The sequence below is a fragment of the Lytechinus pictus genome, chromosome 14, assembly GCF_037042905.1.
Source record: "Lytechinus pictus isolate F3 Inbred chromosome 14, Lp3.0, whole genome shotgun sequence".
Lineage (NCBI taxonomy): Eukaryota > Metazoa > Echinodermata > Echinoidea > Temnopleuroida > Toxopneustidae > Lytechinus > Lytechinus pictus.
In genome coordinates this window covers 4,442,501-4,458,706 of record NC_087258.1, presented here as the reverse complement: position 1 = coordinate 4,458,706, position 16,206 = coordinate 4,442,501, and the positions used below count along the sequence as shown (strand labels likewise).

General features: G+C 35.7%; 1 protein-coding gene across 1 annotated transcript in view; it reads left to right on the top strand.

Moving 5' to 3' along the window:
- The first annotated feature begins 2,838 nt into the window (after positions 1-2,838).
- Positions 2,839-16,206, top strand: part of LOC129276019 (adhesion G-protein coupled receptor G2-like) — a 46,654-nt gene continuing 33,286 nt past the window's right edge. The window contains exon 1 of the mRNA XM_054912464.2: positions 2,839-2,904. Coding sequence (XP_054768439.2) covers positions 2,839-2,904 — 66 coding nt within the window. The remainder of the gene's footprint in view (positions 2,905-16,206) is intronic.

Genomic DNA, 16,206 nt, shown 5'->3' with positions numbered 1-16,206 from the left:
ATATTTGCAGTAAAATTTCTGTGTCGTATCCTTTTTTATCGTGAATTCATTCCTCCTTCGATTCAGTCATTACCAATATCTCCATCATGACTGATGACCACCATCATCTCCATGGCCTTCATCATCATCATCATCATATCACCGTCACCCTCACCTTTATCATTTTCATCTTCATACTAAAAATATTGCATGAATTGATGATTCGTATTTAAAAATATATGCCCATTCTGCTTTATAAACGTATTAATTAATTTAATTAGTTTTAGTTTGGGATTGTCATTTTTCTTCAAGCAATCTGCTTATGATGACAATCCTTCTCCTGCAAATTGTGAATATCATATAATAATTTGGTAGTTAATCATTTTTGTCTGGAATTATTTTTATTTTTTTTGTACACTTTATTTATGATTCATGCTAAATATGCTAACATATTATGTTTATTATGTTATGAAAAATGTATTACACGAATGTTCCATGGATGCAGAAGAAAACAATAAATCAAATCAAACCAAATCATGATCATGATGATGACAATAACTATGGTGGCGATGGTGATGATAAGGAACTGGATGATTGTGATTTTGATGATGGTGGTGTTTGTGCTGTTGATGATGTTGTTGATGATGATGATGATGATGAAAATGATGATAAAGATGATGGCGATAATAACGACGATCATGATGGTGGCGATGGTGATGACGATGATGCTAGCGATGGTGATGATGATATACTGGTGATGTCGAAAGCGACTCTATGAAAAATAATGAATTGAACATTTTAATTGATTTACAGTTGCATGCAAAATTATTCAAACCTCCCTATTTGGACATAATTTCTGCTTGATTTTTGTCAGAAAGTTATATAAAATTTTACTTTGGCTCAGTAAATCAATCGTATACAGTATAAGAAACTTCATCCCTGACGTATTTAGTAATCTCAGCCTGTTCGTCAGAATGTCCAAAATGTGAAAAGATTTAATAATTTTGCATTCAGCCTAAAAGTAGCGGTCAATATATAAGATTACTTACTTGATATATATCTTACATCCATTATCCTTATTATAATAAACATATATGAATCACTACCGCTTCGTTAGAAAACAATAGTTGAAAAATCAGCGCGAAACCAAAAATTTGCAAATAAAAGATTAATGTTTCTCATAATGCTCTAATTTCACTCCGCGATTAGAATTCGATATTTACATCCTTCCTATGACGTAGATCTTGTGAAACTTTTGACTGCTTGAATGTCAGCAAAACAATAGGCGAATATCCGAAAATTAATCCTCGTATTTTGGTATATCTGCAGGAGGGATGTTGCCGTGGATCAGACTGTCCTCGAACTTGATGAAAGCAATTTAAATGATCAAAGTAAATGGAACAAACAATACAGATCTTTCAGTGCTCATCCATTGCACATGCTGAAAAGATCATATAGTTCTAAAAACGTTTTGAAATGATTTCTTGATTGGTTATATATATATTTTTTGGAATGAATATCCCGCTTTTATAGCACTTAATACATCCAGATGACTTCTCAAAGCGCTTTATATTTTATCCCGGTAAAAACATTGAAAGCAATGTCATAATAGTCATTTTGGATAAAAAAGGGAGGAGCGACAAAGATTTCATGGGTTTCAAATTGTTAACATCATGGCTTATCTTTTACATTGGGTGGGGCTGGATAACACCCCTTGACGGACAGTATTTATCCAACTGATTATCAAAGTTAATTGTAGCCCTATAGTACGTATCATGAACTTCACAATTGTATTATTAGGGATATTTATATAGAAATACGCTCCTATCATTCATCCTATCATTAATATGAATTATTAATCCTATCAGGTCATGCCTTGGCCCAGAACTACATAACAAACAAACAAACAATTAACACACAACATCTCTAATATCAAGATGCAGTAGAAAATCACATATTTCTATTTTGAATTCAGTGTAGGTGTTTATCATAGAGATATGCGTTATTAGTATATATCTCTATGGTCTTTTTTTATACAGATGTTTGCCTATTCGTATTGGAATCTTAAGAGCTTCTTTGAGTGAAGCAGGGGAAGAAATCTGTTATAATGAGTATTTCCTCAAAAACAGAATTAAAAAGAATAAATAATAAAGGATAATAAAGTTCCTGTACACCATGATCACCATGCAGGGGTGGATGGGTGTGTGTGCTTGTGCGTGAGGGTGTGTGTAAGCATTTTTATAATAACCGATTTCATTGTTTTCTTTTATGATTCATGATTATATTAAGTTAGTGAAAAAAGTGAAAATATGAAATGTAAAGTATTATAATTATGTGATTTGAAATGTTATGTAACTATTTGTTCATGAAATCAGAATAAAAACAGTATTAAAAAAAATTGTATGTGTGTGTGTATGGTTTTTTTTTTTTTTTTTTTTTTTTTTTTTTTGGGGGGGGGGGGGGGGGTCTTGGTATAGGCGTTATGGACGTCTCGACCAAACCACTATGTCGCCATTCTGAAAGCTGTGAGAGAGCAACATGCCAGGGACTTGGTCAGGCTTTGAACATCTGACTTTCATAATGTCTCTAGTCAGCATCTCTCTCTATATACAGAATCTTTAGACCGGGTTTATTGAGCCTGTATTAGTAGATTGCCTCGAACTTGGTCAGTTATCTAGTTATGTTTTCAGCATTAGGATTCCATGAACAAGGCACGATTCGATATAAACTTTCCATTTCTCGGAATTTAAGTTCAGGATTCTGGTCTGAAAATCGTCCATCAGACAAGCGTCCCACCCTAATGAACTCTGACAGTATTTGGGGTTTGACTAATCAGTGCTGTCAAGCGATTAAAGCACGATGTATGATCATGACCGTGAGTTTGTTGTCAGTGTGAAGTCCATCCTCAAGGCCGAGTATCGTCAGGTCAGAACGTGAGCTAGAACCCAGGGATACCGGATGAGTTCTAATAGCTTCTGTGTAAAATTCCTTGCTAAATCACAAGCTCAGATTTGAGCCGAGTGCGCTGCGGCTAAACCCCGTGAATCGCCGCAAAACGGGCGCGCCCGTAAGCCAAGCTTCCTGATTTAAGCGCGCCAAGCAAAGAGGCAGTATTGGATCTTCGAACTCGATATCGTCTGCTACTGCAAATCTTATCGATTGAAGTTAATCTTGATAAATTCCATGGTGTTGAGACGAATCATCCCGCGTGCTCCTCTGCTGACAGAAACCTTCACAAACCATTCCTAGTTCGTTGATGATAGGCCGAGTGAATTTCCAACTGAAACCCAGTACTGTCTAGGAAAGCCATTTTTTGGAATACCATCCCGCTCAGTGGAAGAATCTTAAAGATGATATAACTTACTTAAATTTTGCAACGAGATATGAATTTAAACACGATGGATAGAAATATATACTTCATCATCTTGGCTGCAGTGTGCATTGTTACCATGACAACCAGTGAGGAGATACAGATGGAGAATGGTAAATATCATTGCTATATTTTCACATGTTTCTTTTAACAAATTATCTTACATTACTTTAAGAAATAGTATATATTTCAGGTAGTCTAATCTGTTCTGCGATTAAACCATCTAATACTACTTGTATAATTTGACGAGTTCGTATTCTCTGTTCGAAATGAATGGATTGCTGTATTGCTAATAATCATAAAATCTCCTATCGATGTGACAGATGTATTTCCATTGTTCGTATTTGATAATGATATATAATAATAATGGCACCCTTTCTTTTGCATCTATTTTGGATAAACACAAAGCGCTTAAAAAGTAGCAAAAATGCAACAAATCATATAGAAAATGGAAAGTAAAAACAAAATAAGGTGATAAGTTATACCCCAAAAAGCAACAGACGATTATTGGTTACAAGCGGCATTACCTGAAAGTGCCCTTTTAGCTTTTTTTTTTATAAATGTAGTTTTCTTAAAAGTTAAATGGGCCTGCATTCTTTAATGCTTCGAGTGGATGCGCTTGTACCCCGATGATACATCATGCTTCCTACCCAGGTGTATTAAATTGGCACCCAAGGTAGGTAGGAGTTCATCCAATGCACTAACACCTGACCATAGGAGCCGTGTTTATTAAATCTCGGGTAATAGTATAAGTGTTTTATAAATGTTGTTATCATTATTATTATTATTATTATCATTATTATTAATATCATCATCATCATCATTATTATTATCATTATTATTATTATCATCATCATCATCATTATTATTATCATTATTATTATTATTACCATTATTATTATCATAATTATTATTATCACTATTACCATTATTATTTTTATTATTATTATCATCATCAATATTATTATTAACAGGTCCTTCGGAGGTGATGTAAAGATATCGCTCTTCTGGGTGTTTGCTGCCCACAATCATGCGATGCTTTCTGATAGCATAACAAATTATCTAAACTTGTAAAAGACATTCTTCCCGCACTGAGGCCGATTCTTCGCGGTATATCTATACAACTCCTGATCGCTCTTCAATTAACAAGGAAATTAGTTAATGTGGTTAAGTTAAAGTAACAAGATCCGTGTTATTATACTACCACTGACAGACTGATTTTGGGTGTCAAATTGAACTCAAAGTCTCATCCAATTACAAGATGCCCAGACAGTCAAGTTGAACAAGTTAGATTTAGATTTATTTTATTTAATATATTTTTAATATTAATTCAGCTTATATAAACTAGCAAGCGCGTTGCATCCTCAGCAGGCAAAGAGCGCTATATAAATCCAGCTGTTATTATTACTAGTGAATGCAAATTCAAGTAAATAAAAATAGTATTTAAAAAAAGAATAATTACAATAAGCATAAAATCTTTATTAGTATATCAGTACAGAATAAACTCCTGAAAACATATTGTTATTAATCAATAGTATCAGTTTAGCCACCATTCTATCGATTATTATAGCACTGCTTATTTTGTAAGATATAAGGTGGTTCCAAAGTGAGATTGATATAAATATGCCGATTGTACTTAATCTAAAGGCAAAATCTAACCAGATGGACAAATAACATTGTTATGTAGCTCTTCCTTATATCCACAAACTTATACAAAGCATAAATATGATAATTGTTGAGATGAATGAACTTTTATTTTTCCCGATTTAAAGCAGCATTTATGTTGGGTATATTATACGCTCTTCGTATTTAAATATTAATACCTATAAAAAGAAACCCGATGAGAGTAACATGGCAGAAAAATATTAAGAGAATACAGCATACCGTTCAAAATACTATGATGTTTAACTTGAAAATAAACTTGACAGTTTTTTAAATGCAGCATCAAACTTCGTCCAATAAAAATTGCATAGAGACAAATTTCAACCTATGTCTTTGCATAGAGCCAGAAAGCGGATCGAATATTTAGCTTGAAATAAAGCAAAGTTGACATTATAAACACAGTATTAAGTTTGTTTATACATTTTGAACCACAGTGTCAATGGTGAAAGTCAATGTCATAAACATTATTTTCTCTGTAACGACGCCCAAGGTTCTTTCCGTGATATTCACTAGAAGGGAAATAACAGTGACTTCTCAACCATGTCGACTATATCGTGCAACACGACCACCTGATGTAATGGTGAAGAAATAGGGCGAGGAAGGGGAGGAGAAACGGGAGAAAATGAAAGAGAAGAAGACGAAGAAGAAGAAGAAAAAAGAAAACAGAAAGAAATAAATATAAGAAGAAAACAACACCAACAAAATGAAATAACAAGCAAAAGAAAAGAGAAGAAGTTATAAGGGCAATGAAGAGGAGGAAGACGAAGAGGAGAAAGAAGGAGGAGGAAAAAAAGAAGATGAATGAGTAGAGGAAGAAGAAGAAGAAGAAGAAGAAGGAGGAGGAGAAGGAGATGATCATGATCAGGATGAAGGAGAAAAAAGTTTAAAAAAATCTCTTCCAAAGCTTTCTTATTGTTTTATCGTTAAAGAGGCAAAACATCGCCTTGATCGAATTTTCGTCATGCTAAAAAAATCTTCATAATATAATGGTATATTCAGGCATAATTTCACGAAAGAATAACTTTCCTTCGTCATCTTCAACATGTTCGAATTCAACTTCATCTTCTCAGTCGTGTTCATGAATACACCATGTACACGAGCTGTCCGAGAAAATAATAAAATTTGAAACAGACTGACCCTTTCAATGAATAAAAGGGGAAACCCCCCAAAAAAATTATGTTAGGGGCATCCCTTGCCACTGAAGATAATAATTATGCACACTACTTTACATACAAATGAAAAGTTTGCACCATGCTTTTCTAATGGGTTGAGCACTGAAGTAGTGTTTTCATAGCACTTCCACGTTGAAACATTTTTGTTGGTGTTTCTTTAAGAAAAAAAAAATCAACATTTACTTAAGCATGTTCAGGGAAGTACTTGAGCTGTTAGATGGGATGATTGGAATCAAATATCATTCAGCTTTTATGAATTATACCTGATTGATAGGATTTATTGATTTAATGTAGTCTACTCTTTCGCCCGGGTATAAGTGGTGGGGCTGGAGGTGCTGAAAACCCCCAGCTCCAACTTTGTCTGGGTTGGCTGCGTATGGTATACACCATAACAGCACCCCCTGGATATCAGGTTGGTATGGTCACATATACAGATTTGACCAAAATCACCTTCATTTTAAAATGATTTTTTTTTCTCGTCATACTTTTATTAAATCAGCACCCCCTTCTTCAAACATCTTCCTCAGGCCCCTGGTTTAAAGTATACCATGGACATGGACCTCCATGAGTATACTGCTTATCGAACATCGCTGCTTCGTCATGATTCAGAAAGAAAAGGGATGGCTTTATTGGAATATAAACCTTTCAACTTACTGCTAACTGCTGGTTGAAAAAAGTCTTTGCTAGAAATGATTAAAACGCCTGATATTATAGGTACCAAACCCAAATTACATTAACACAGTTTAATCAATAATATAAATTTCTGATTCCATTGGATTTACTTTGTTTGATTCTTATAATTATTTCACACATCAATCGAACTCTTATCCTTTACCATTTAGGACGTATAAAGGTCTTTTTTTAACAGATAAAAAAGTTATGGTATAAGCATAATCTATATATAAATTGACATGTTAAGCAAGTTAAAGTAACTATTCAACAACCTGTCAATTTCTACACAACTGTTCTATGAGTGCAGCTTATAAGGTAATTGAGAGGGCTCTACTGTTACCAATAAACTTTATACGAGAAACAACATATTATTTTGACAGATTGTCTTCCGCTTCCTGTAGGTTTCCAGCTTCTTCAACATTTTGTTGTAAAACTATGACAAGTTGTCATGTCTCACAACTTTCCTTGCTCTTGATCGGCTGAGAAGCACTGTTACTATGGTAACTGTCGGATGAAATATCAGACAAGTTCTTTCCCAAACAATCCCCTAATTCCTTTACTGGCAATGCTGTTGAGCACACTCTTATTCTGATTTGTGAACTATAAACAGATATATATCACTTTAATCCCTTTAATCTTATCTATACATATATACCATGTATACACGTATTGCTTTGTGAATAATTTTTATTTGAAAGCGCGAGATAGTCGAGGCGATATGCCGCACCGCTGTGGTTTATGATAAACAACATTATATTGGTCAAGTTTTATTACTATGACTTGTTTATAAAATTCTGTATATATTAGGGGGTTCTAGATTCAGAGAAGGGGTGAATAAGCTAAACAAACCCCCAAATAAAGATGACTAATAAAACATATAAAAATGTCTAGTTACCTAATGAGATCAAAATAATATTCAAAGGGCCTGCGATGGCGTTTGTTATTCTTTAACAGGGAAATTATGAGCCCGATTATGAGATATGCACCAAGAATGTTTAAAACTAATTAATTTCTTGTAGATTTTTACCCGTATATAAATATTTATCAATTTTGTGAGATTGTGTGAGCATGGAAGTACGTTTGAATTTCAATTCAATTCAATTCTTTATTCCATTTCCATTCAAAACATATTACAAACTAATATGAAGTAATATAAATCAAGTACAATTTTACAGATGAGCATTCTTACTTCGTAAAACAAAAACAGTATATTGATCATAAACTGGAAATGAGGGGGCCCACTAAAATGCAGAGCTTGTAAAGTAAGGATCCCGCTTGGAAATGAAGAAAATATAGTCGACTTATTCATATATGCATATATATGACAGGGGCCGCGAAATGGTTTTCAAAGTTGGGGGGGGGGCTGAGCCAAAAGTGGGGGGCTGACCATGCAAAAAATCACAATCCTATGGTCATTTTTACGTTTTTGTACACGGTTTTGGAAAAAAGTGGTGGGGGGGGGGGGGGGGGGCTGAAGCCCCCCAGTCCCCCCCCCCCGCTTCCGCGGCCCCTATATGAATAAGTTTAATAGTCCTACCAACCTAAAGTTTAATACTCTAACCAACATGGTCACATCAATGACATCAACTTCAAATTGACCGACAATTAAAACAATGTAGTAGCTTTGATCCGTCTTGAGTCGGTTTCGTTGGCTTGAATGGAGAATTATACAGGTTTTAAATCGGAAAGTTTGTTGTGAAGCTTTTCCAAACGCTGTAATTGAATGTTTAATGAATAAGACAATAGGAAGGGAAGTATATAGCGTATTGTTATCTCTCCCTTAAAGTGCTTCCTTTTGCCTTTCAAGATGATGCCATGATTATCTTTAGAGGGATGTTTTCCGGTGTGGATAGTGATATCTGAATCCAATATACCCTTTTCAATATTTCCTTTCTACTACATGAAATCCACCTATGGGAGTCATTGTGCTAAAGCATGTTCTAATAGGATCCATGGCTGAAGTAAACCGCACCCGCTGTTCCTTTATGAGACAGTCATACCAACGATACCGATTCCAAACCACCCGATAGTATGTCAATGGTAATAACGTAATAGCTTTGTTCGGTATGAAGACGGTCTGACTGAGGCATATATATAGGTGAATGTGAGATTTATGTGATGGCGAGATAAGTTGCCAAAGGGATTCTGTATCACGGGCCTAATTCATTTCCAGTCAGACCGCAGGTCCCTATGCTAATGAGCAAAAATGCCAGATTCATCCAAATCATCTCGTGGCTGAATCATCCTCCTTGCAAAATCTCGTGATTCGTGAGATTTTCTTTCTCTAAGAATTTACCTGTTTTAATCTCAAGTTAAATGAAATATTATTGCACCATCAGATAGAGTGAAAGTTACTCTTTCATATTGGTCATTTATTTTGTAAACAATATTTTGTTAAAGAAGTAAATTTCTAGCCTGAAAATGTGCCTCAAAACTGAATTTTCTTCCTCTGTTTTCTTTTGCAAATTGTGCAAAACTTTTTATTTTGAGCCTCAATGATATCTATATCACCATAAAGCCGAACTTCTGTACTTTCTCACAATGCCACTCTTGATATGCGGCACCTTTTAATCGGGTCAAGATCACACTTTTCCCACCAAGGTACAAGACGAGATTTCTTAAATTTTGTACTTGCATGAAATCCAGAGTTCTGATTGGCTGGATAAGGTTCACAGAACACCAGGCGCGTGGTATTTGAGGAGATTACCACATGGGAAGTGTGACCTTCCAACGAACCCAGGCACTGGGACTGTTGGAATTTGCCATTGTGTGGTCTTTTTGACCAATCAGAGTGCAATATTCTTGTTTTCAAACTGCTTTATGTACTTGGCATGTGGAAAGTGTGATCTTGACCCGATTAAACCAATTCTTATTTTGAAACCTATATCATTTCAAAGCATACATATTCAGCTTTATCATGATATAAAAATCATTTGGGCTCAAACAAAAATAAAGTGTGAAAATAGCAGCTTTTGTCAGGTGAAAATATTTATTTTGTAGCATATTTTAGATCAAAATTTTAACCTATATTACAAAATCTTTGAATAAATCCAAACACATGACCTAAAAGAATGATTCTTCTTCTTTACAATGGTACCAAATTCATGAAATTCGATGCACAATTAGAGCAGCAATGACCGAATGAAAAGAGGTGTTTCGGTCCGCATCAAGCTCATTAAATATGCAAAACATCCCAAGTCATGAATATCACTTGGATGAAAGAAGCCACTTTCTTGGGACCTGCAGTAAAGTGGAACTTTAAAAAAAATCTTAAAATAAGGAGGAAATTCGAGGGTTGAATGTTTACTACCAGTGGACAGGATATATGTCTGACATTCCATATCTGACCAGAAAAGGGTACCTCGACCGGCTCATTTTAAAAATAAATTGGCATTTATGAAGACTACGACAAAACAGTCAGTCCGCAAGCCCCTGTGTTAATGAGCAAATGAGCAAGATTTATCCAAGTCCTCTCGTGGCTGAATTCATGTCCCTGCAAATCTCGTGAATTGTGAGACTTTCTTTCTCAAAGAATTTAACCACTTTCTTTTTGAGTAATATTGATTATTTTTGTACCATGGGCAAGAGTAAATGTTACCCTTTTATATTGGTCATTTCTTTTGAATGAAATATTTTGATAAATAAGTGAATTTTTTACCTGAAAAGATGCATCAAACAGAATTTTCTTCCTCTGTTTTCACTTGCAAATTGTGCAACATTTTGTGTTTTAGGCACCAACATTATTTATATCATCAGAAAGCTCAAACTCTATACTTTCTTACAATGTCACTCTTGATATGTGGCATCTTTTAGATGGGTCAGCAGCCAGTTATTTCCATCAAGATGCAAGACGAGATTTCTGAAATTTCTGAGTAACATAAAATCCAGAGTTCTGATTGGCTGAATACTGTTTTCAAAACAAACAGGCGCGGGTAATTTGAAGAGATTACCACATGGTGAGTGTGACCTTGCAGAGGCCCAGTGTGGGGAACATTGGAATTTGCGTGGGTGTGTGGTCTATGACCAATCAGAGCGCAGTATTCTTGTTTTTGAGCTGCAAAATGTACTTGGCCTATAAAAAGCTGGCTGCTGACCCATCTAAAATACATCTTCTTATAAAAATTATATCATATTAAAGCTTAGATCTTCAGCTTTATCATGATTTAAAAATCATTTGTGCCTAAACAGAAATTAAGTGTGAAAACAACAACTTTTGTTGCATGAAAAAAATATTTTGTTTCATGTTTTAGATCAAAAGTTTTTCCTATATTACAACATTCTTTTTAAAATCCAAACACATGACCTAAAAGAATGATTCTTCTTCTTTACAAAAATACCAAAAACATGAAATTTGGTCAATATTTAGAGCAGCAATGGCCGAATAAAAAGAGGTGTTTTGGTTCGCACCAAGCTCATTAACTATGCAAAAACCCTCTTGTCATGAATATCACTTGGATAAAAGAAGCTACTTTTTCAGGGCTTGCGGACTGACTGAAAACTCAAATACACACACACACACCTGACAGGATCAAATTGGCGCAAATATTCACTACTGAATGATACGCGCTGTATAAGCTAAAACAACAACAAATTCATCACTTGAGAGAGTAAAATGGCCCTAATTCTTCCGCCAGTAAAAAAAATTGTTCCAAAGTAGCGATATATCTTTCCAATTTGAAAAAAGGAAGTTCAGTAGGGACCCTCCTAGAATCAGTGTTAGATTGTCAATCATATTCATTCATTTTTGTCAATCAGCAATATCAAATTTAAAAATTGAGAATTGTTGGGTCGAATGAATATTTTTTGCCTGCCAGTTGTAATTAGGCCCGTGTGACCATTCGTGTTGTCACGTTTCAGTCACACTCACAAAACCGACTGCAAACCAACCGAAAGTTTGTCATTTGAAATGACGTAATAATTATGATCTATCTGGAGTTACTTTCGCCAGTGTGTCTAGGGCCTAAAACCTCGATTTTGTCATTTTATACTCGAAAGGCGTGACCATTATCGTTTCAAAATTTTGCGTGAAAAAGTGGTCATTTAAAATTCTGTTCTGAATCTTAAAAAAATGTATATTGATCAATTTTCTAACATGAAATGATTTAAACTTGGACACGATATTGTTTAAATTTGTATTCAAAGAGAAATAAACTTCAAATTTGTGTGTGGGTGGGGGGGGGGGGTTAACTCTTTGTGGATTGCAATTTTCTGTTTTTGACTTTGTAAAAGACAGTGTACTTAAAATTGCCTACTTGAAATGCACAAAATATTTTAAGGTCAATATGTACCCGTTTGTGTAAAATAGAGGTAAATTGCTCGAATTGTACTTGAAATATCATCGTTAGTTATCGGGGTAAAATTCGTGGTTATGGAGCCGTCATGGTCACACTTTATCTGGTATTGTATAATCATGTGCAATACGAGAAGTATATTTGTTCTGCGCAATAGCATAATAATACTTGGCAGTAACTGCGTCACGGAAGATGCATCGCAAATATAATTATGACTCGTGACACTATGTGCAATTATTGATCATCCCAAATTTTGGGGAGCGTTGGACCCATATGGTTATGTCATTTATTCCTGTAAAAGCTGGTTATTTTCATCTAGACCTGTAATCAATTTTGAAAGAAAAGATCTTGGTCCACGAGGTCTGACCATTTAATCACACAATTATGATCAAAATGATCACAGACTTTATTTACTCCAAACATATAGACGAAGGACTCATTTTGCTGTTAACGATTTAATTCACCTTCTAGTTGTGTATAGCTGATATGAATAAGATACATGAATATAAGCATATATTTTGTCATATAGTTGACCTTCAATACACTTACTTTTTAACAACATCAGTACAGGACAACTTATATACTTTGTTTTTACAGTATGTTTTTCTTGGTCAGTAAGACTTAATTCATACGGAACTACTTAATAATTTCCATCATAATCTTGCAAGAATACAAGGACAGAACACAAGAGATTGTGTTGTCAGAAAACATCTTTAACATCCGTTTCTACATGAAACAATAAAGTAATATCAACAATAATATTGATATTTTCATGTAGTAAAATAAGGAATATTATGATGTGTTTTTGTACACTGTCTGTCTAGGCAGTTAATGACTAGAATAGATATCACGTGGATTAATATTATAAAATAAATATTGTTAAATGTATCGGTCATTTACGAATTCCAGGTTTAGATGGTTCTAGATAAGTTATAGAATTAGTTATGTAATACTCATGATAATGTAATAATATTTGGATGACTTAACAATTATTCCTGAAACAATGGTTGCAGACATGATTTTGAATCGAGGTTAAGGCTTATGTTTTGTATAAAATTACTAATTCTCGTTTCATAACTGTTTTATATGTCAACCGATTTTCATGAAATTTTCAGCATCATGCAAGTATGATTTTTTTTCTCTTTCCAACCAAATCAACATTTTCCTGGTGTTAATCCTTTAATAATGTACCTACAGAATGTGAAACAACCATGACGTCCCACGGTATGGTTTATAACATAATCAATCCATTCCTTAATAGACTAGATACTGAAAGTGTTTGAGGGCAATCAATCAGAATTAAACATCCTTGTACAGTATACTTTCTAACACTTCTCTTAACTGCCAATCCACTTAACTCGTCTTATAAATCGGCAACCAGTGGCGTACCATGGGTCACGGCATGGGGGGGGGGGGGGCATCAGCAGACATTTTGAGTGGGCTCGCGAAGCGCGCTCAATAGCCAAGTATATTGTCCTAATCTGCTAATAGAACAATTTTAATTTTAGAACAGTCTTAACTGGGCTATTTCAAACAAACATAATTATGCGGGAGGGGGGGGGGGTCAAATTGACCCCCGATCTCGGCCGTTAATTGGGCGATCGCCGCGAAAATTTGCACGCGCATAGAGCCGGATGTAAACTACAAGCATCTAAAGCAAAATTTTCAAAAAAATAATTGCTTATATTTTTTATTAATTGATTATGCAAATAAGCGTATGAAATTTGTCCTAATTTTTTTTTGTGTGTATGTTTTGCCTTTAACCCACTTTGTATAGCTAGTAGAATGCTAATTTTTGGTGAACATATAAAATTTACATTTCTAACAAAAATAAAAAAAAATTGCCAAAAAATAATTAATTTCCTATGTATCTTATTGTTTTATTAATTTTAATGTATTGCTTTGAATTTTCCAAACCTTCGTTTTTTATTGTTTTTTTTTTCGATGAACTTTGTCGGGGACCCTTTTGCGATCATAAATAACATAAAATAAATGCATCTAAAGCAACAAAAGTAAAAATAATCATAAATTTATGATTTTTGGTTGAAAAACACAATTTGCATTGACTTTGTACACGTAATCCCGTTTTTAATCAATTTTAAGACCAACATGTGCTTACAAAATATTGCGTAATTTCAAAACCGCGTACCCGGGCGTTCGCAAATTTGGTCTCAAAAGATGCGCAAGACTTGAAAGTAAAAAGTCAGCGAGCGGCGCGGTCAAAAAATTTTGCGGGCCGGTGTCATAGGCGATCTGGCCCGGCCAGTCGATCGGGGCCGGAGGTACTAATCGACGGCTCTTTTACCCGTCGATTAGTTCCGGATTTTGTTGTGTGATGCGATCGTCATAGTCGATTTGTTCCAACCAGGCGATTTGTTCCAATACGCTGTTCATGCACCATTATCACCCCTACAGCAAGAATGTGATATTCCAGTCGTCCTTTTCAACCAATTGGCTCCTCCAAGTCAACCACACCCACAGAACAGATACAGTTGCCGATTTGAGAATCTCAAGTTATTTTATAGGGAGTTGTATGCATATTTTAGCACTCTTCCAATTAATTAAACATCCGGGGACGGCTGCTGTGTGGAGCCATGAAGCCCTATATTCACACTGCGTGCTCCCTTTGTGCGCCTGTGCTATTCGGGGTGTGAACTTTGATATATCCACCAATATGGCTGGTTTGTCTTGGTCTTCATAACCAAGCAAGAAATAGGATGGGATTGGCGACTAGGGTGATGGGGGGGGGGGGGTAAACACTGCTGCATGCTCTTCGAACCCCCAAAGTAATCAAGTAGAAATCAAAATGAATGTATCAATACAAGAAAACTAAGTCCAACAATAAGGCTGCCAAAAACACAGGGAACTCTCAGTGACACCTTATTGAGACACACAAGATGTGCATATTTATTATTAATTTTTTTTTTTGGGGGGGGGGTTGGGGCACGGGACCCGGGTAGTTGAAAATCGCAAAAAGTGAGGAAAAGTATATGAGAAGAGGAAAAAAAGGAAGAGGGAATAAAGGGGGGGGGGGGAATGAAGGGGGATGGGCGCGCCCGAAATTTGAAGTTTGACCTAGCGAGAAGCAGAAATGACGCTCGACCTTTAGGGTACCAATTTGATGTTTGACCGGGAGCGCATTCATGTGTCACATGCATGGGGGAGGGGGTGGGCAAATTGAACTTAAACTTAGGGAGCATCAACTTGACCCGTTATGAGGGGGCACCACACTGACCTTAAGCTCGAGGGAGGGGGTGCTTTGGCGCGGATCCGGGTGGGGGGGGGGCACACCCGGCTCATGCCTCCCCCTTTTGAGAGCCACAAAAAAAGTGGTCAAAAGTTCCGTATATGTGCAAGCTAACCCTTTTTTTAATTTTTGCTTGTCAAATTTTTCTGGACAAAAGGGCCCCCCTGGAAATTCCTGGATCCGCACCTGGCTGGCATTTAATAACACACATGTAGGCTTATTTAGAAGTGACTGAATGACTCAAAATTGGTCGTATAGCTTCTCATTGGCGGCGGAAGCCAAAAAAATTAGGGGGGTGTACCTGGAATTTATGGTCGGACACAGGAAAAAAATTTGACAAGCAAAAAAAAAAAGTTAACAAACAAAATTTTCGGGGGGCCTTAACGATTTTAAACAATTTTAGGGCGGTCCACCTGAATTTAGGGGGGACGCAGGAAACAAAATTGACAAGCAAAAAAAAAAACACACCTCAATTTAGGGGGGACAGGACCCTTGCCCCCCCCCCCCCCACCCCGCTTTCGTCGCCTCTGTAGCTTCTTAATATCACTTTGATTGCACCAAGCTTTCGATCAAAGCTTGGCACAAGAAAGAAGCTACAAGATTTGTATTGTCATTTCACTGATCATTGAAGTATGAAACACCAGCGACGTTCTGTCCGCAAGTCATTTCTCACGCTATATTTTTTACCAAATCTATAGAAATATGAAGACAGAGGAAAATAATCAGGAGCGGCGGGGCAAATTTTAAAGTGGGAGAGGGACACAGGGGAAAAAAGCAAAAAGCGCACTTAAAATATGAAGAACAATTAAAAAG